The sequence below is a fragment of the Scyliorhinus canicula genome, chromosome 19 (genome assembly GCF_902713615.1).
Source record: "Scyliorhinus canicula chromosome 19, sScyCan1.1, whole genome shotgun sequence".
Taxonomy (NCBI): domain Eukaryota; kingdom Metazoa; phylum Chordata; class Chondrichthyes; order Carcharhiniformes; family Scyliorhinidae; genus Scyliorhinus; species Scyliorhinus canicula.
The window spans coordinates 27321364-27341781 of record NC_052164.1 but is presented as its reverse complement, the minus strand read 5'-3'; the positions used below and the strand labels follow the sequence as shown (position 1 = coordinate 27341781).

Below are 20418 nucleotides of genomic sequence, written 5' to 3'. Positions count from 1 at the left end.
GGATACTAAAGCAGTGGGTGTCAATATTCTTCTGGTTTCCAGAGAAGAACATTGGCAGTCGCAAACCTTTCTGTATTGTCCACCATGAGATTGTAAGACATTTCCCAGCAGTTAAAATCTGCACATTCACTCAAAGTTCACCTCAAGCACACTAACAAACAAGCAATGGTGGATGGCGACAGGTCCTCTGGTTCACTCAACTTGTGCCAAAATTGTGGTGCCTTGGAAATTCCTCTTTGCAACCCCTCATCCTAGGTAATTGAAATTAATCCAGGGATCACTCCACTCCTGAAATGCTTGCAGTTCTTACCTTTTTATAAGAGGTGGTCTCCACGCCAACCATTGTAACAGGTGGAAGTGAACACATTGGTCAATGCAAATCTGCATTGCCATTCCTTGCCGATGGTGAAAAACTGCTGCAAGTGCAGACAAATAGTATCAGTCAAAGTACTCCTTACAGAGTGTGCAAGAGGTATTTTTGGTACACGAGGCAAAATATATGCAAGTGGCAATTGTTGATGCAATTGGAGCATCGCAGTCATAAAGTTGTCAGCTAAGTACATTTGGGCATGGTGTCTATGGGCGTGATCTACCGGTCACATTATGCCCGAAAGGCCACGCGGCCGGTCGATGTTGGGAGATCCCAGCTTGCCACACCTCGCAAGATCTAATGTGATCTCACGAAACGTCGCGGTATTGATTCCACTTATTGTGGGCAGATTACTTTTTAGCAAATCTGCATATTAGATCGAGACAGCTAGTCTCATTCTAATATGCATTCCCGCGATCTGGCCAAGACATTGGGATCTAACCCCTTGGCAACCTCGGGCGAATACCATTCAGTGCTGATCACCTTCTGCACTGAGGATTTCCGCCAAGCGGACCTGTTCAGTGCAGAAAACTGGACGAAGTGCAGCCTTATCGGGGAGTTCTCCACGGAGGCCCCAATCTACCCAAATAGGAGGAGAGTCCCCTTCGATAGCATCGGCTTTCTCAGTGCTCCCGAGTGCCGGAAATCACCCAGCTAAACGTGCTCATTAGGGGACTCTGTTCCCATTTGGGTAGATCACGCCCTGTGACTCCACATTTACCTGTCCATAACATTCAATAAATAGTGCTGCATATTCCATTTTTAACAGGATTGCAAAGGGAAGCACGCAGCTCGCTGTCAAAAATTTAATTGTCTGCTACGCAACATGACTGAGAAGGCTACAGTAACCCTCCGAGCACGGCTCTGGAATAGCACTTTCCTGGAGGTATGGACTGAATCCTTCCAATCTGATGGGGATTATTTTGCTTTTTGTTTTCATGTTTACTCCAGGTTGACTGTGAACCTCTTTGCAGGATCATCCAATTCTATGGACAACGAGCAGAGACTGTTTAAGTACACCCTCAAAGATCGCTTCTAACATTCCCACTTTCTCCTTCACTCTCTTAGTTTTTCTTCTGTTACACCCTGTGACCAAGCAGATAAAAGTGTCTTGGTACCTGATTAAACTAATTCCGTGAAGTGCTCATCTTTATTTTAATAATCTCTAATCTTTAGTGTCACAAGTAGGCTTACATGAACACTGCAATGAAGTTACTGTGAAAAGCCCCGAGTCGCCACATTCCGGCGCCTGTTCGGATACACAGAGGGAGAATTCAGAATGTCCAATTCACCTAACAGCACGGCTTTCGGGACTTGTGGAGGGAAACCGGAGCTCCCAGAGGAAACCCACGTAGACACGGGTAGAACGTGTAGACACCACACAGCGATTCAAGCCGGGAATTAAAACTGGGACCCTGGAAGTGTGAAGCAACAGTGTTACCCACTGTGCTGCTGTGCTGCCCATGTTTGAGTCCATGGAGCGCTTGATAACTTCATTATTTAGTCCATCAATGACAGATATTGGAAATAAATTGAAAGATTAAAACTGATGCACAGACGATTGGAGAGTAAGGATTACATCCTAAGAATGTGCTTTGTTTGGCTAACGAGACTGTTAAAATGAGAATGTAAGTTTGAAGTAGAAGTAATGGGTTGAGGCACTTGTCGACATCATTCCTGATTGGTCAGTAAAGACCAAATGATTTACAAATCCCATCTTGTCATTCTAGCACCTCAGTCTAGAAATTGGTCGATGCATCTTGCTTTCTTTTGGATAAAACGCTGACTACTAAACTCTTGGGCAGCACAATAGTACAAGTGGTTAGCACTGTGGCTTCACAGCGCCAGGGTCCCAGGTTCGATTCCCCGCTGGGTCACTGTCTGTGCGGAAACTGCACGTTCTCCCCGTGTCTGTGTGGGTTTCCTCCGGGTGCTTTCCTCCCACAGTCCAAAGACGTGCAGGTTAGGTGGATTGGCCATGATATATTGCCCTTAGTGACCAAAATGGTTAGATGGGGTTATTGGGTTACGGGGATCAGGTGGAAGTGAGGGCTTAAGTGGGCCGGTGCAGACTCGATGGGCCGACTGGCCTCCTTCTGCACTGTATGTTCTATGTCCTATATGGTGGGCAGGAAGCGTGTGTACAATAACAGCTGGAAATCTGCTGACCACCATATTGAGAACACATCTGCTAACCCCCACCTATGAGGGACATTAGGGGCGAAATTCTCCCAAAGGGAGACAAAGTGCCGACGCCGGAGTGAAAACCGGAGTGTTTCACTCCGGCGTCGGAGGCTGCTCTTTGCCCCCTATTTCCCCCCCCCCCCTACCGGTGGGGGGGGGGGGGTTGCTAGGAGCAGCGGTGCGTCAATCTTGCGCTTGCGTCAAAGCGGCGCCGCCTGATTGACGTCACGCGCGCATGCGCAGGTTGGCCGGCGCCAACCCGCGCATGCGCGGTTGCCATCTTCCCCTCCACTGCCCTGCAAGACATGGAGGATTGATCTTGCGGGGCGGTGGAGGGAAAAGAGTGCGTCTTTCAGAGTTGCGGGCCAGACCCCTCCTGAGCACCCCCCTGGTGCTCGATTCTCCCTCCGCCCTCCACAAGCCCCACACGCAGCGGTCGCGCACTGTTCACGCTGGCAGTGACCAGGTGTGGTTGGCGCTGGCGTGAACCGGTCGGATTCGGCAGGCCGCTCGGCCCATCCGGGCCGGGGAATCGCCGCTCGACTGGAGCAGCGATTCTCCGAGCGGCCTGTCGCAAAACGAGACACGCCGTTTTGGGGGGGGTTGGGAGAAACACGTACGGGTACCAGGGCGGCGTGGCGTTATTCGCCCGGCACTCCTGTGATTCTCCCACCCAGCGTGGGGTCAGAGAATCGTGCCCTAGGTTCTTTGGATATGTAAATAAGGGACCTAATGCCTGTTTGAGGTCACCTCTCTGAGATTAGTTTGCCCAGATGCAAAAATATGGGATTACCTGCTGGTCCCAACCAAGAACGTAAGGAATGCTCCTCTCAATGCCTACTTAAAGGAATCAATCGCCACCTTTTTTTTGTTTGTTGCCATTGCCGCAGTCACACCCATGCTGCTGGATGCCATGACACCTCAGGGCCAGGACAATGCAGCCAATTTTGCCATTTCTCTTTTCCAGCTCACTGGCTCCATATAACGAGGCCTTAAGTTCAATATCAGCGTAGTCTCATGTTTCACCATTCAGGCGTAAGGAATTTACTCGGGGCCTTCTGTCTGCTGAAAAAAGGCTCACCAAAATGTTCTGACAAATATCTGTTCTTTCACAATGACTGCTGGCGACTTTCAATCTTTTTTTTAAAGTCTAATTATTCCCAGGTGCCAAATGATGAAAGTTTCTGACAATGCTTACTGAATGATTTTAAAATTCTTCAAATGTGTTTTTATTTGGTATTCTAGGAATACCGGGATTACAGCCGGATTACTGTACCTGTAGAGGCATCCTTACACTTGATGACAAATAGTTCCACAATCAAAATGAAACAACCAGATGTGACAGTGAGTTTTTTCAGATTTTCTTGTTGTCAGTAGAAACTTGGAACAATTGTGGATCATCCTTCTTGTTTGTTAATCCGAGAGAAAATGAAAGCAAAAATGATTAATTGTAGAAATCACAACAAATACTGCATTTTGTTAGCATTTTTAATAGCGAGCGACAAAGGAGATATTGGAACAAGTGACCAGAGGCTATATTTTAAATGAGGAAAGACTGATGAACAGGTTTAGGGGGGAAAATGTTCCAGAGATTAGGGCCTAGGCAAATGAAAGCATAGCTTCCAATGGTGGAATGGTTAAAACCCAGGTGGGGGTGCGGGAGCTGCACAAGACGTCAGAATTTGACAAGATTTTGGAGGGAATTATAGGGTTAGGAAAACTGGGCTGCATCCCACACGGTGTGAGGTACCTGAAGTGGAGCATATGGGTGTATCCTCTTATGTTTGCCTGAAGAGGTTGAAAGAGGGAGATTATGACACATGACATCAACAGGCTGGTGTATGCACAAATACTAAAATTGGCCAATTACTGCGCAGGAAACGACTTCCTGAACTAACGGGCACTGGGAAGTAGGATAAGCCCTCTTCTGGAGCTAATTAAAGGGCCATTATAGCTGATGTGCCTTCGACTTATTTGTGTGTAGGTAAAGTTGGTGAAATCATTGTGCTGAGTTACTGGGTGGAGTTTGAAGCTTTTCAGTGACCACAGTAAGGCAGCGAATTACACAATCTTGCACAGGTATGAGGGCAGTAGTTGCTGTGCCATTTCCTGCAACATGAGCAGGACGTGCAAGGGATGAGACAAAGAAGGGAACTTCTAAGGAGGCAGTAGACCCATACCCACGTTGTTTCTAATGGTTGTGGGCATGCTACACGTATCTGTCCCCACACCCAAAATAAGGGTGCATGGAATTCACACCCCCTTTAAAAAGATCCAATAAGCTTTATTGCTGAAAATATATTTGTACCAGTCCTCAACGTTGAGATGTACTGAGGTTTTACTTTAAATAAGCTTTGTATTCTGGGCACTGGAAGTCATTACTGGTGAATAATGCAGAAATTACTTTTACAAATTACAAGTAGGAGAATCATATGTTTAAGGGACAGAAATTTCCAACAAGAGTAAAAGAGTTGTTTTATTAAACTTTGACATAAAGAACTGGGTGGGCGTGAATCCTTTATTGAAACTTTCTCATGTCTTGAGTTTGACTTTTGTTTTTATTTAATCCAGATATTTCTCAACATTGAATCCCAAATCGACGATGAACCGCCTTATGAGATATCAGAATGGATCATTATAGTGGCAGTACTGGCAGGGGTCATACTATTGAGTCTGATAATACTTTTACTATGGAAGGTATGTTGCATTTCATTTTCATAGGTCACTTTATGGACCAAACATTCTGTAAACTGAATGCTCATTTTTAGGCTACTGAAGTCACTTGTGGCCGGAAGCGATTAAAAGCCACAGGCACATGGTGAAGATAATTGGCATTACTGCAGTCTAGCATTCGAGTGATCCTTGGAGGCAACTATCGACACAATGACAGTCCAGGGACCTAATTCTGTAGTTGGACTAGACTAATGAGTATTATCCTCCCATGACCACAGATCTGCTTCTGGTCTCTGTCTGCAATGTTCATTTGAACCCTATAAATTAGTTTCTGACACTTGAAATATTAATAATTTTGGTGATTGTATAAAAGTCGATGAAAAGAGAAATTTGGACAGGCGTATAACATGAATATCGCCCATTTACACTACCGCTGGAAGTTAGAATTATATTATAATTTTGTATGCCGTGTTAATCATCATGTGCAACAGGGTTGTTTTCAGAACTGGCCACTGTCAATATTTCCAAATCTATCTGACATTGGACGAAAAAAGTTCACAAGCTACCATATCTTGCTTTCCAGGTAAACTCTTATTACCTTGCATATTGTTTGGAAAACAAAAATATATATAGTTTTCTAGTAGATGGAAGCATACATGAAGTTTCTGGTTGCCAAATGATTGCGCATGCTGCATAAACAGTCACTCCAATTAATTTAATCTGCTAATACATGAATGGACTGCAAGATGAAGGGAATGCACCCAGCTATTGTGAGGCCATTATTTCCACTGCTAATCACTTGTGTTCAATCCATGGTCATATTTTGATCATATATGTGTTTCAATGAGAATGAGCAAATTAGATTTTTAATTTATAGAGTGGAATTGAGATCAAAGTTTGATGCAATGTAAGAAATTTGTTTAACTTCCTCTCTGCAATATCGTTAGAAATTTTGCTCACTGTTACGTTTGTGGTGATTTGTGTTTATAAGTAGGTTTTGTATTTTTCTATTGTATGAAAGTGGCATAATTTAATTCACTTGATACTGGCCTGTGGTGAAGATCCTGGACAATAGTGCATCTGCTTCTATCGGAGTGTGGAATAGCAACAAAATGCGAAAGGTTACTGCAGCATGTAGGAAGGAATATAGAATATAGAAGACAAATATGAATGGGATGGAAATGGTCATGGGGGACATGCGAAGACTTGAGAGTTATACTAAATTCAGCATTTAACCATATAACCACCAGACTTGGGGCAGAATTAGGCCACTCGGCCCATCGAGTCTGTTCCGCATGTCCAACCATGCAGAACACCAATCAACTATTGGATATTGAACAACACAGACAAAACAATAAAACATAAGTCAGACAAGATAGTGATTGAACGTCTGATAGTGTTACAGCTTAAATAATGCACCTTGTTTTGGTCACGAGAAACAAGGGGCGGGTTTCTCACGTACCCGGCGGGGCGGGGGGTCCCAGCGGGATGGAGTGGCGTGAACCACTCTGGCGTCGGCCCGCCCCAAAGGTGCGGAATTCTCCGCACCTTCAGGAGCTAGGCCGGCGCCGGAGTGGTTTGCGCCCCGCCGGCTGGCGTGGAAGGCCTATGGCGCCACACCAGCCGGGGCCGAAGGGACCCCGCCGGCCGGCGCGAGCCCGCGCATGTGCGGGAGCGTCAGCGACTGCCTACGTCATCCCTGCACATGCGAAGGGGGAGGTTCACCTACACATCGGCCATCGCGGAGGCTGACACGGCCGACGCGTCGGAAAAGAGTGCCCCCACGGCACTGGCCCTCCTGCGGATCGGTGAGCCCCGATCGCGGGCCAGGCCACCGTGGGGGCACCCCCGGGGCCAGATCGCCCCGCGCCCCCCCAGGACCCCGGAGCCCGCCCACGCTGCTCGGTCCTGCCGGTAAAAGACCTAGTCTAATCTACGCTGGCGGGACTGGCAAAGAACCAGCGGGACTTCGGCCCATAGCGGGCCGGAGAATCGCTTGGGGGGCCGCTGCAAGCGGCCGCCGACCAGCTCGGCGCAATTCCCACCCCCGCCGGAGAATTCAGCGGACAGCGGGGGCGGGATTCACGCCTCCACCCGACGATTCTCCGACCTGGCGGGGGGTCGGGGAATCCCGCCCAAGATAATCATTCAGGCAGTGGAGACAATGTAAAAGAAGATCTCTAGTTTTGAGTTTAAATTATGAAGAAAGGTTGGTGAGGTATTGTTGTTCCTGCCAGAGAGGATACGTGTAAAATTATTGTCTGGATGGAGAAACTAAACCTGGAAAACAACTTCAAATTAAGCTGTGGGAGATCTACAGAAGAACACAGGTTTAAACTAGTAATAACTTGAGGGCGGGTATTATGAAATTCTGGTCCACATAAAGAGGAACCAGTATGTGAAACAGTCTTCCGGACAAATTTGTGGAAGAAAGTACCCTGGGATCATTGAAGCAATAATTGGATGGTGCAGTGGAATATTAGGATCTTACTGTCTGAACCTATTAAGATGACCCAATGAATTTCTTCATCCACAGTTATCTTGTGAACAAAAAGTATTGGTTCTTTAATTTTTTGGGGGGGAAAATAATCTTTGATTTGTTGATCACTTTAATTGAATAACTTCCTTCTTCATAGTGTGGTTTCTTCAAGAGAGCGAATACACGAGCCATGTATGAAGCTAAAGAGCAAAAGGCTGAAATCAAGATTCAGCCTTCAGAAACTAAGCGACTTACTGATGGTGACTAGTGCTGGCCAACCTCGCTTCCTGCACTTTTTGGTAATACAGGGTGCAGTGACTGAATAGGGTGTGGTAGGGAGGTGTTTGGGGATTTACTCTTGTAAAACATTAAATGAGCTAAATGCCTGTTTCCATTTCTTAGTCTACTCCAAGAATAACCATTAGTGTAAGTTCTTCTTCTCAAACCTCAAGTTGTTGCAATTATGATTTAACTTCTACTTTATTTTTTTCCACTCTAAAACAATGCTGTAGGGTTTTCTACCTCCAGCCCCATCCTGATTCCTGAAAGGACAGGTTTATCTCGAGGAATCAATTGCCCTCGTTCCCCTTATGTGATTTGCCCAAAAGTTGAACTTCAAAATTGACAGACAGGAAACAGTCCATCAAGGGAGTTCCATACATCACAATGGCTGGATCTTCACAACACAAAACACTTCCTGTGGTAGCCTTCACTGCCCAACTTTGCTCCTTTTGCCATTGCGATCTTTCCCGATTTCAGACAGGATAACGGAGACAAGTTCATCCCTAAATGTCAGCAGACTATTGAACAAAAATGCACCTTCAGTGAGACTGATTCTGACCTCACCTAATCCACATACTTTTTCAAGAACGGTTATCAGATAGTAACTGGGCATGGGAGCTCTGAGACACAATTGTAGTGTCCTTGCTGACACTGTGATTACCTAGCTCAACATCAGCAAGAGAAACATTTGTCTGTAATACTGTATCACCAATTGTAATTTACTGATTAATTGATATTCTTAATGTGAAAAGTGATAATGTTCATGGAAATTCTGTAACAATTAATATGAATTATCATGAACACCCTGAGCTAGTGCGCAGTCAATTCCAGTCCCACTTGACCTAGAGTCGCAACACAAGTGAAATTAGATTTTATTTAAAATACCCGAGGTCCTTGGTTGAGCCCAATAAAATGGGTTTGTAACTTTAAAACATAAGTAACCTTTTACTATGTACTGTATTATAATTAAATGTACAGAAAATGTAACTGACTATCCACTATCACTTTGCTAAACCACCCCCCCCCCCCCCCCAAACTCGTGTGTGTGTGTATATGTACACACACAGACAAACAACACAAAGGGGAAAGGATGGTGGAAAATGAAATAAAAATAATAATAAAAACAAAAGGAGAAGGACCTTTGATGCACTGGGATGGCTTCCAGTCAATGGGCGGAATTTTCCGCAAGGCCTGACGCCGTCGTGAAATCTGGAGAGGTTCACGACGGCGTCGGAAGCCTCTCCCGGCCCCCTATTCTCCCCTACCCGGGGGGATAGGCAGTCCGTACCGGGAAACTCGGCGGCCGGGCCTTGTCCCTGGCTTCAAGGCCCCACGCGCCAAGAATGACGCCGCGGCGGAGCCTAATGACGTCAGCCGCGCATGCGCGGGTTGGACAGCTCAAACCCGCGCATGCGCGGTTGCCGTCTTTCCCTTCAGCCGCCCCGCAAGACGTGGCGGCTTGATCTTGCGGGGTGGTGGAGGGGAAAAGAGTGCGTCCCCTTGAGACGCCGGCCTGACGATCGGTGGGCACCGATCGCGGGCCAGTCCCCTCCCGAGCACGGTCGTGGTGCTTGATCCCCGATCTGCCCCCCTAGGCCCCACACTTACCTGGCGCGCCATGTTCACGACGGCAGCGACCAGGTGTGGTTGCCGCCGTCGTGAACAGGTCGGGAACGGCAGGCCGCTCGGCCCATCCGGGTCGGAGAATCGCAGGCCACCGTGAAAAACGGCGGCCCGCGTTTCTCCAAGCGCCGTGTCGGAAAACTGGACACGCCATTTGGGGGGGGGGGGAGAATAGCAGGAGGTGCGGGAGCGGACCTCCCGCTATTCTCCCACCCATCGTGGTTGCGGAGAATCACAGCCAATATCTTTCTGAAGTTCAGGCATTCGTTTTGATATTTCTTCCTTCTAGACTCGAGATGGTTTTCTCTGGCAAGGTTGTCTACTTTCTCTGAAGACTCAGCATCATTACAGAAAAGGGTGTGCCAGGCATTCACAGTTTTCAGAACAATAGAGCAGTTCTTTCACTTCACCAAGCAGGAGAGAAGGAGAGAGTGTATACCTTTCACTTCCAAGGTCTAAACACTTCTAAGTTCTCTCAGAGAGCATCGCACAGGAACCAATGGTGACTGATCGGTGTCAGGCAGAACACTGTCCCTGGCCAACCCATTGGTTGTCAGTTAATAAATCAAATCGAGTCCCCCCCAAAGCTGGTTCCTAAGACCCACACAGTGCCGAGGAATGTGGTTTCTCCTCTCCAAATCCAAAACCTGGGACACAGTGTCCTGGCAAGCAGGCTGCTTCAACTGTGAATTTTCTGCTTAAAGGCACATTCCGATTACAGGTCCATGGACCAAAATAGCCTAATAAAATAAATGGGAACAAAGGAAATAAACAGAAAGAACTCTTACATGATGCTCACTTTTAAGATTGTGACATTACGCCGTTTATATATGTCTGTATTTTTGTGAAGCTGAGATTTGATAACCACAATGGTAACCAACTACTTATTAAATGTCACAATGCTATTTTCTATGCCCCAAAAAAATGCTGCACGAGAAAGGACTACTTTGCTCTGTTTCATATGCAACTCTCATTTTTCCTTTCCTTTCTCTATGTGGAGTGGGTTAATCTATGCTCTTTTTGTCTAACAGCTTCCTGGTTTATCTGGTTTCTTCTCTAATTTACTAATTGTTTTTATCCTCCTATTGATATATCATATTTCATAGGATAAGCATATTGTCTGATTTCTCCTTTTAATTGCAGTGATTTTGATTGTGGATGCCAGTAGTCACTAACCTTTGATTTTCCCTTTGCTTTTCTCTGCATAACTGGAGGAGAGAATGGCCAATGTCAGCTGTTCTGGCCCTTAGCACACAATGGGCACTTGTAAATTTGAAATCTGTCAACTAACATGGGACCATTCGAACCCCAACATGCTGCTTAAATTACTACATAATATTTATTCCTTTATAACTACACATAGTAAATTCTTACTCTGATTTGACACGACTAATACAGCTTTACTAAATCCAATGTCACATCCATTCCAGTACATACGTCAACTGGTGAATGGTTTTCTATTGGTCACATTTTCCCTATTGGGGCTGATCTTTCTGTTTGTGGACCGAAACCATTTGGATGCAACGATTACAGAAAAATCAGGCAGGAAAGAGCACACACAGAGTGAAACCAGTTCACTTTTCTGTACATTCATATAAATGGATGATAAATTGATTAGATTCACTGGCCGGTATACTCCATCCGTTAACGCTGGTGGGATTCTCCCGTCCAACAGGAATTTTGACTGAGCGCAAAATTCTCCGTTCTCCCGGGCAGCAGTGGTGGGGTTAACGCAGATTGGAGAATCCAGTCATTATGACTACATTCACTCTTGTTTTCAAATAGGGTGTCATGTGGTCAGCTGTTTTGCCTTCCCTCCTCCTCATCACCAAAGCTTTCTATTCCCCAGCCTTATCCATGCAATATTCCACAGTTTCTGCTTGCATTCTCCCTGTCAGACTTATCTACTCCATGAGACTTGGGAATCACTCCCTTAAACCCTCCTGACCCAGCTTCTGATGACTGTAACTCACTGTCCATGACCATTGCTCACTGACGTTCTTATCTGATGAAAGGGGGGTAATTTTAACCTCCAAAAACAGATTGGTTTCAATCAGGTATGAAATTAAAAGATTAAAAATCCCAAATCCGTATCTAATGACCTTAAATCCACCCACTTCCAGTTTTAACAGAGACAGGATAAGGGGCAAACGACCAATCCATTCTCAGAATGCAGATTGGTCAAAATCTTTTAAGGAGGCGGGTTCCTCCATTTTAACAAGGAGTGGAATTTAATCCAGCCCATGATGCTGGACGGTCAGGCCCAGTTTATCGCAGGAGAGGCTGAATGTCAGTGGCAGGAAGGAGAAAAAGCAATGTGGGTTTTCCACCGGTTCAATAACTGGTGGATGGGATCCATGTCCAGAACGTTAAATTCTATCGTAGGTTTTTATTTTTAATTCATGACGGATTTCCCTGACTTCGGGAATTATGGCAAGTGAGAGTAGGCAAGCAGGGTTGGATCTATAAGCCGCTTGGAATGGAGAAAATTGTATAGCTTTAAACTATACCACTCACGCTCATGAGAGACCAGCCGAAGACTTTTAGAGTTGTGACCAAGGCGTTTATTACAGGTATAACTGGACTGGTGACAAATGGAGCTCACACACCAGACACCACTGCTTCCTGCCCTGTACAGTTACACTTCACATTAAGATACAGGAAATTAGCATATACCAATCACTTGTCACTAGTTATCTATGTCCAATCATGACTTTCAATCAGGGTGACATCATGCAGAGTGTATCAGAATAATTAACCAATCGCATCAAAGGTCCGCATGCGTAATTAAGCTATCCAATCAGTACAACGGCACAAATATATTGTCTTGCAATTATTTATATCAGTACTCCGATATCTGGTGTGTTGCTATCAATCACCTCTCCCTGTCATTATCGACAAACATCCTGAGCAAATGGTAGACTGGCCCACGTTTTTAATCAGACCTTGAGAGTTAACAGCTGGCTAGTTCCTTGGGGTATCTTCTTACAGTGGCAGCTTCAACTAGACAGCTTGTGTGTGTAATTCAGAGAGATTGAGAAGCGTATAACCCCTTCAGAATTTATTGGTTAACTGAAGTTTTTAACTAATTTCAAATTAATTCCGATATAATAATTTTTTTACCCTCACCACTGCTTTTACAGCATTTCTTCTGGGCCTGATAAAGCAGAAAGATTTAATTCAGGTCCGACAAACTCAGCCTTTAAACCATCCCCAACTCCCGACTTCCATGATCTACCCACCAACCTCTCCCACCCCAATGACCACCTAGCACTCCTCCAGCCTAGTTGTCACCAACATCCGTCCCGCAATTTCTCTCAGCCATATCATCATCAAACTTACCTGTCCCAGGCCAGAGCCTTGGCAGGTTGTCAGGCAGCGAACCGGGAAGAAAAATTAAAATATGGCCAGTAGTTAAAAATTCGGGGCCATCATGAAAGTCCATATTTCCAGGCTCCTGACTATAACTTCTCTCCTACCCATTCTGAAAGCATGTCCCAGTACGTATCAGGGCCTTGGTCTTTCCCTGCTGTCATCATCTAGCGTAGAAAAAGTCTCTTCTATACAACTCCTTATCTGTGCTTTCTTAATGAGGTTCTTCAGCCCCTTATTCACATCCATCTGCGTTTCATCCTCATCCCTCCCACCACTTGCTATTTAGATCCCTATAGACTAGGTTCCATCCCATCCACAAAATCTAGATGATACTCAAAAAAGGTAAGAAGATCATCAATTTGACTCTGACCATGATGCATTAAATCTTGTTATTCTCCTCAACCTCTTCACATTATTTAATGCAGTTAACTATTTGATCCTCCTCCACTGTCTTTCCTCCCAAGTACCAACATTCCAATCCTCTGCCCGGTTAAAATACCCAGAATATCATCCTTAAACCAAGATTGCATGCTTCTCCCTTTCTACTCTTATCTCATGGATTTAAGCATCAGCTTAAACCCATCCATGATAACATTTATCTTCACTTCTCCAGTATCACAGTCAATCTCATAACCATTACCATGCTAAACGTAAAACCTCACTTCCTATCTACCATGAAGACTGCAGAATTCCACCTCTATAATCTTGCCAACCTCCATCCCTGCTTCATCCACTCAACCACTGCATTGACTACTCATAAGAACTAGGAGCAGGAGTAGGCCATCTGGCCCCTTGAGCCTGCTCCACCATTCAATGAGAACATGGCTGATCTTTTGTGGACTCAGCTCCACTTTCCGGCCCGAACACCATAACCCTTAATCCCTTTATTCTTCAAAAAACTATCTATCTTTACCTTAAAAACATTTAATGAAGGAGCCTCAACTGCTTCACTGGGCAAGGAATTCCATAGATTCACAACCCTTTGGGTGAAGAAGTTCCTCCTAAACTCAATCCTAAATCTACTTTACTTTATTTTGAGGCTATGCCCCCTAGTTCTACTTTCACCCGCCAGTGGAAACAACCTGCCCGCATCTATCCTATCTATTCCCTTCATAATTTTATATGTTTCTATAAGATCCCCCCTCATCCTTCTAAATTCCAATGAGTACAGTCCCAGTCTACTCAACCTCTGCTCGTAATCCAACCCCTTCAGCTCTGGGATTAATCTAGTGAATCTCCTCTGCACACCCTCCAGTGCCAGTACGTCCTTTCTCAAGTAAGGAGACCAAAACTGAACACAATACTCCAGGTGTGGCCTCACTAACACCTTATACAATTGAGGCATAACCTCCCTAGTCTCAATTGACTCCCACTTGTTTCTCAAGCACCACCCTACAAAAAGGTCCACCTCATCTAGAACCTGCATTCTGCTCCACATTGGTTCCACTTTCTGATCATCGCCTAGCCTCTCCATTTCCATTGCCTCTCCATGTTCTAGAACATTGAATTTAAAATTGCCCCCCCCCCCCCATTCACTGATCTCTGGCTAAATCTTCTGTGATCGTGCCCATGTTCTCTGGAATTCTCTTCCTAACACGCTCAAGTTTCTTCTATCTACTTCCACCTTCAAAAGCCTTCTAAAAATCTGTCTCCTATACCTTGTAATTTTTGACTAATCGTCAAATCATCACAAACCCGCTCTCCCAACCCACCTGTCTGCACACAAAATACCTTGGCACATTTTGCTGCATCTCAGGTGCTGTCCAAACACAAGTAGTTCCTCATGCCATTCCACTTCAATCCAATAACTTAGTGTGCAAAGACCGGCAATCAAAATCTGGTCTGCATGACACTGATATACTTTTTTAACGAACTGAATGTTAAGGAGGTTCGTCCTCTTATTGTCGGATCTCCTGAAAATGTTGGTTATCCAAAGTGGATACACACACCCAAAACAGTAGTTGTATTAGTCAATTGCTTCTTCACAAATACATTGTAGTCTTAAATGCATAAAATAATTTTTTCTCTGACCTTTCTTTGAGCAGTGTGGCTTCTTCAAGAGAACACGATACTACAGGAGTATGCCAAAGTATCATGCTGTCAAAATCCGCAAAGAAGAGCGCTACTTTATCACAGAAGGCTTTACAAAGAAGAAAAGCCAGAAGAAGCAATGGGTAACAAACTGGAAAGACAAAGACAGTTACTAATAATTGCTTCTCCCTGAATTTAAATGGGCCACACTGCTGCAGTCAAATATTTTTCTGGCTAATATTACAGGGAACTGGACCAGTGTATCAACATTTCTGTTCACATTAGTTTAGTTCTATTTATCATAACTTATGTTTCAGTCAAATGCAGGAATTTTTTTATGAGACAAAGTTTATAAAGCACAGTGGGTCTTTGATGTCTTTTGAAGTTGATCTTTGAGCTACTGATAGGTGCAGGAACTTAGTTTTCCCAGTGGGCTGAGATTGTTAAGAGTTCAATGCACTGAAATATAGGGGAAGGAGAGAGGATAAAAGTGCTCCATGTTAAATATGTTGTTCCGTAATAATTCTTTTTCGAAAGCAACATGGCTTAAAGTTTAATTTATTGTGTTATAAAGGGAAGAGAGGTCCATTTGAAGTATAATTTGGAGGGTGGGAGGTACTTGAAAATCAGTGGAAGAGCCCTTGCAAGTTGTTACAAGCCACAATTCTGCATATAAGAACATGAACTAAAATTATACGGCCGGCTTGGCCAACATGAATTGGAAATCTAGTAATCTTACATTTGTGCTGTTGCATATTCTTTATCCTGACCTGTAATATAACTGTTTCCATATAACTTAAGTGCAAAAGTCTGACGTATGATCTTTCCCTCTGTGCCCTACCTACTGAATAGCCATCGCAGATTGCAATATTTAAATATGTTTCAATTCGGTGACATCGATATAGAATTATTAAAGAAGAATAAGAAGTACAAAAAATGTTTTTAACCAATGTATTTCTATAAATGAAATATCAAACTTTTGATATCTCTTTGATATCCAATGAAATATGGTACTGTTTTCTTTAAAGTACAGTTTATATTGCAGTAATAATGATGTCACTTATCAATGTACTTTCATTATCAACAAAATACCAGTGGGAAATATTTGATTTTTTTTTCATCACTTGGGTATTAAGGTTCAGGTACTGATTGGGATTGTAGATCTGTCATTCATTGCCTATCAAAACAGCAGTCCGAACAAACTAACATGATGGAAAGGAAGCCTCAATCATATACCAACTCATTTCAGTTCATATTTTTAAAAACACATATAGCTGATCAAAAAAGAGCCTTATTATTTAATGATGTGGCTATTGTGACCAGCCAAGAGCTTGTATATGCAGTGATTGAACCAAAAGCCTTTCTTTTTCACTTGGACAATCACAATGGCAATCCTCACCTTCAATTGTTAGTAGAGAGAAAGGGAGCTTCCAATTCGAGGACGATATGTACAATTTTTCTCATATTTGATGGCCAGAGTCCGTTGATGAATATAATGATGTGTGTGTTATATTTTATAAATTATATATACAGTGAAACATGGATTTCGTGTAAGTGAAAGATCTGGTGACAAGATGTTAAAACAATTACTGTTGTTGACATTCATAGCTCAATGTTTAATTGTGTGATATTGCTCCCAATGTTTTAATAGAGCTGCCAATCAATTAAATTCAAACAGGTTATCATTTATGTTAAATTACAGGATAAAATAGCTTTTCTCACCAACAGTACTTATGATTTGTAAATTCTGAATGCAGGATATATTTGCTGATCTGGTCCTGTTGGGATTGCTAAAATCTCAGTAAATGCAAACATTTTGATTCTATCACAAATATCTTTCTTTTCTTAAGTTCACTCATGCATGTTATAGGTAATCTGCAACCAAATCAAAAGCTATCCAGATGCATAACTGCAACCTGATGCAGTTGTAAATAAAAAAGTTATTTCACAAAAATACGGAACTTAAGCATCAGAAGGAACACTGTAGCCAGTGCAGTTGCCACACTTCAGGAAGGATGTTAAGGTCTTAGGGGTGGAGCAGAGGAGATGTACCAGAATGGTACTAGGGATGAGGAATTTCATTACCTGGAGAGACAGAAGCTGGCATTGTTTTCCTTAGAGCAGAGACGGTTAAGGGGGATACACCAATTTACGATGATTGGCAAAATAACTAGAGGTGGCATGACGGAAAGAAAAATATACTGTGATGATGATCTGGAATGTACTGCCTGAAAGGGTGGTGGAAGCAGATTCAATAGCACCTTTCAAAAAGAAATTGGATAAATACTTGAATCAGAAAATTCTGTAGCGCAATCGGGTACGAGCAAGGCTGTAGGACTAATTAGCTAACTCTTTCAGAGAGACAGCACAGGCGCAATAGGTTGAATGATCTCCAGTATTGTATCATTTTTTTGACAAAGAAAAGATTGCAAATGCTGGAAATCTGGATGGAGAATGTTCTTAAGTTTACACTGTTTTCACTTTAGTTGCAATTCTAATTGTTGCTACAAAGCAATGTTATTGTCTGGATTGTGTAATCATTATATATTAGTCAAGAACATTATTATTTTGAATTCTGATAAGTACACACCAAAAATAATTGAAACCACAGAGTGCCATTCAGAATATCTGGAGTATTTCATCATTTTGGTATTTTAAGGTCTGTAAAAGCATCTAATGGCTATTATCTGAGAAACGTAAAAAAACACAAAATATTTAGCATTTCTAAACAAAAAAATGATTCTACATAGAATCATAGAATTTACAGTGCAGAAGGAGGCAATTTGGCCCATCGAGTCTGCACCGGCCCTTGGAAAGAGCACCCTACTCAAGTCCACACCTCCACTCTTTCCCCACAACCCAGTAACCCCACCTAACCTTTTGGACACTAAGGGGAAATTTAGCATGGCCAATCCACCTAACCTGCACATCTTAGGACTGTGGGAGAAAACCGGATCACCCGGAGGAAACCCATGCAGACACGGGAGAAGGTGCAAACTCCACACAGCCACCCGAGGCTGGAATTGAACCCGGGACTCTGGAGCTCTGATGCAGCAGTGCCAACCACTGTGCCACCGTACCATGACATATTTAAGTATTTTTTTCTACTTCCTCTTTTCTTCTTCAAACAACCAGGAGGACAGAGATGAAACCAACATAATATCAGTTTAAAGTCCAACAGGTTTGTTTCAAACACGAGCTTTCGGAGCACGGCTCCTTCTTCAGGTGAATGGAAAGGCTTGTTCCAGAAATGTTTATATAGACACAGTCAGAGATGCCCCGGAATGCGAGCACCTGCAGGCAATCAAATCATCAAAGATGCAGAGAGAGAGGTAACTCCAGGTTAAAGAGGTGTGAATTGTCCCAAGCCAGTTCAGTCGGTAGGCCTCTGCAAGTCCAGGCTTGTTGGTGGGGGCCGAATGTAATGCGACATGAATCCCAGATCCCGGTTGAGTCCGCATTCATGCGTGCGGAACTTAGCTATAAGTTTTTGCTCAGCAATTTTGCGTTGTCGCGTCTCCTGAAGGCCTCCTTGTAGAATGCTGACCCGGAGATCAGAGGCTGAATGTCCTTGACTGCTGAAGTGTTCCCCAACTGGAAGGGAACAGTCCTGCCTGCCTGCCTGCCTGTTGATAGTCGCTCACTTACTGTGCTCACCCCAGTCCAACGCCGGCATCTCCACATCATAACATAATATCAGACATGTGCATAAACTATTTTTAAAATAGCCACTCGGCGTACTTACACTTTTGAGTATCCGGCACTCTCCCTCTTTGCAGTAGCCCCACCCCCAATGATGTTGAAACCCACCTCCAATGACGTCAATGCCCTCTTGACCCTGTCCACCCTCAGTTCACACAATGCAAGGCTCCGAAACTGCTTGATAGACTTCTGTTGTGCTCTTTAACTTCTGACAACAACAAGCCTTTACTGTAATTGATAAGTTGAAATGCACAATATACAAGGCACAGAAACCTCTTTAACCTATGACAACAACAAGCTTGTACTATAATTGATAAATTGAAATCCAAGCCTACTGGTCAACATGATGGTAGAGATGGTCAATATTACAATCTGTGTGCCTTGAGGTTAGCAAACATGAACTGGCTGATGAGCAGCGGGATAGAGAAATTAGCCAATGATATTACAGCAGCACAGCACAGGCCAGAATGAGCCAGAAAAAGTCCAGTGCAGGAGCAAATACGTTAATGAACTGGAGTTTCCAGTCAAGTTTGCTGGCATTCTTTAATTGTCCAGAAGAGTAAGAAGAGACTTCCTGAAGGCCATTAAAGACTGATGGGGGATGGCAGTTTCTTACTAGTTATAACTGTCTGTATGTGACCACCAGCCATTATATCAGACCAACATGTGTTATCTCTTGAAGGACAGAATGTAGGCTGGAGAACATGGTAGAGGGACAGAATTTTTATATTTACTTGCTTCATCCATTATTTGCAACCCAGGCCAACTTGGATGGCTTTTCTTCTTGCACTTTTTCTTCAGAAAATCATCAATAACATCTTGCAGGTAAACTCCTGTAAGGATGCATTTTCAATTGTCAGGATTGCTGAACTTGTCAAATGTTCCTGACTCTCCTTTCTTCACAGATAATTTTTCAATCTTTTAAATAAAGAGGAAGTACATTAACCAGAAGCATTTGTGACAGGTATTGTTAAAAAGATCTTTAAAATGGTTTCCACATTTGGAAAGGTTGCCTGCAAACCATCACGTACAAGTCTGCACAAATCAACTGGTGATCTCAAAGCACAGTGCTCATCATTATTGATGTAATTAATTCATTGTTTCACTTCACCTTCAAAAAGATTTGGGTCTATGCCTTCCCGGTAGAATTCAATTAATCTCTTACTGGAGCGGCTCTTAATATTCTCAATCCAAACCTTGTCGAAAAACACAACAAATAATTCAACAGTCGTCTTCATAGATTCATTTCTACTCTGCAATTGCACTATTATTGTGCCACAAATAGCATCGACAGTCTCAATGATGAACTTTTCTTTCCCTTTGAAAATTATTTCACTGTCTCTAGTTTCATCAAAAAATAACTTCCTGTGTCTTGTATGTTTCTCATCATCAGTGGGATCTGTATTCTTTGTTAATTTTACTGCTATTGCATTGCACTGAAGTAGTCATTTCGAACTTCCATAACAAAACTTTGAACTTTGAATTGTGAAGTATACAATAAAATTGCATCAACATTTTGCTGACCAATTTTCTGATGGTATAAATTCTTTGAAATAAACGGCTCCACAAAACAGTAAATTTTGTACTTTTCAAACTTCTCTGCTGAAGAGTTTGTTTCAGATTTTACAAGTTTTTCTGATTTTGATGAGGCTATGTATGATAAGCGTTCCTTTATATCGCAAATGTTCAGTCTTAAGCC

At 43.4% G+C, this 20418-nt stretch overlaps 1 protein-coding gene across 1 annotated transcript in view; it reads left to right on the top strand.

The window, feature by feature from the left end:
• LOC119954154 (integrin alpha-3-like) overlaps positions 1 to 16971 on the top strand; it is a 210151-nt gene extending 193180 nt beyond the window's left edge. Inside the window, exons 22-26 of the mRNA XM_038779108.1 lie at positions 1140 to 1256; positions 3800 to 3898; positions 5126 to 5251; positions 7864 to 8005; positions 15032 to 16971. Coding sequence (XP_038635036.1) covers positions 1140 to 1256; positions 3800 to 3898; positions 5126 to 5251; positions 7864 to 7974 — 453 coding nt within the window. The 3' untranslated portion in view covers positions 7975 to 8005; positions 15032 to 16971. The remainder of the gene's footprint in view (positions 1 to 1139; positions 1257 to 3799; positions 3899 to 5125; positions 5252 to 7863; positions 8006 to 15031) is intronic.
• Positions 16972 to 20418: the final 3447 nt, after the last annotated feature.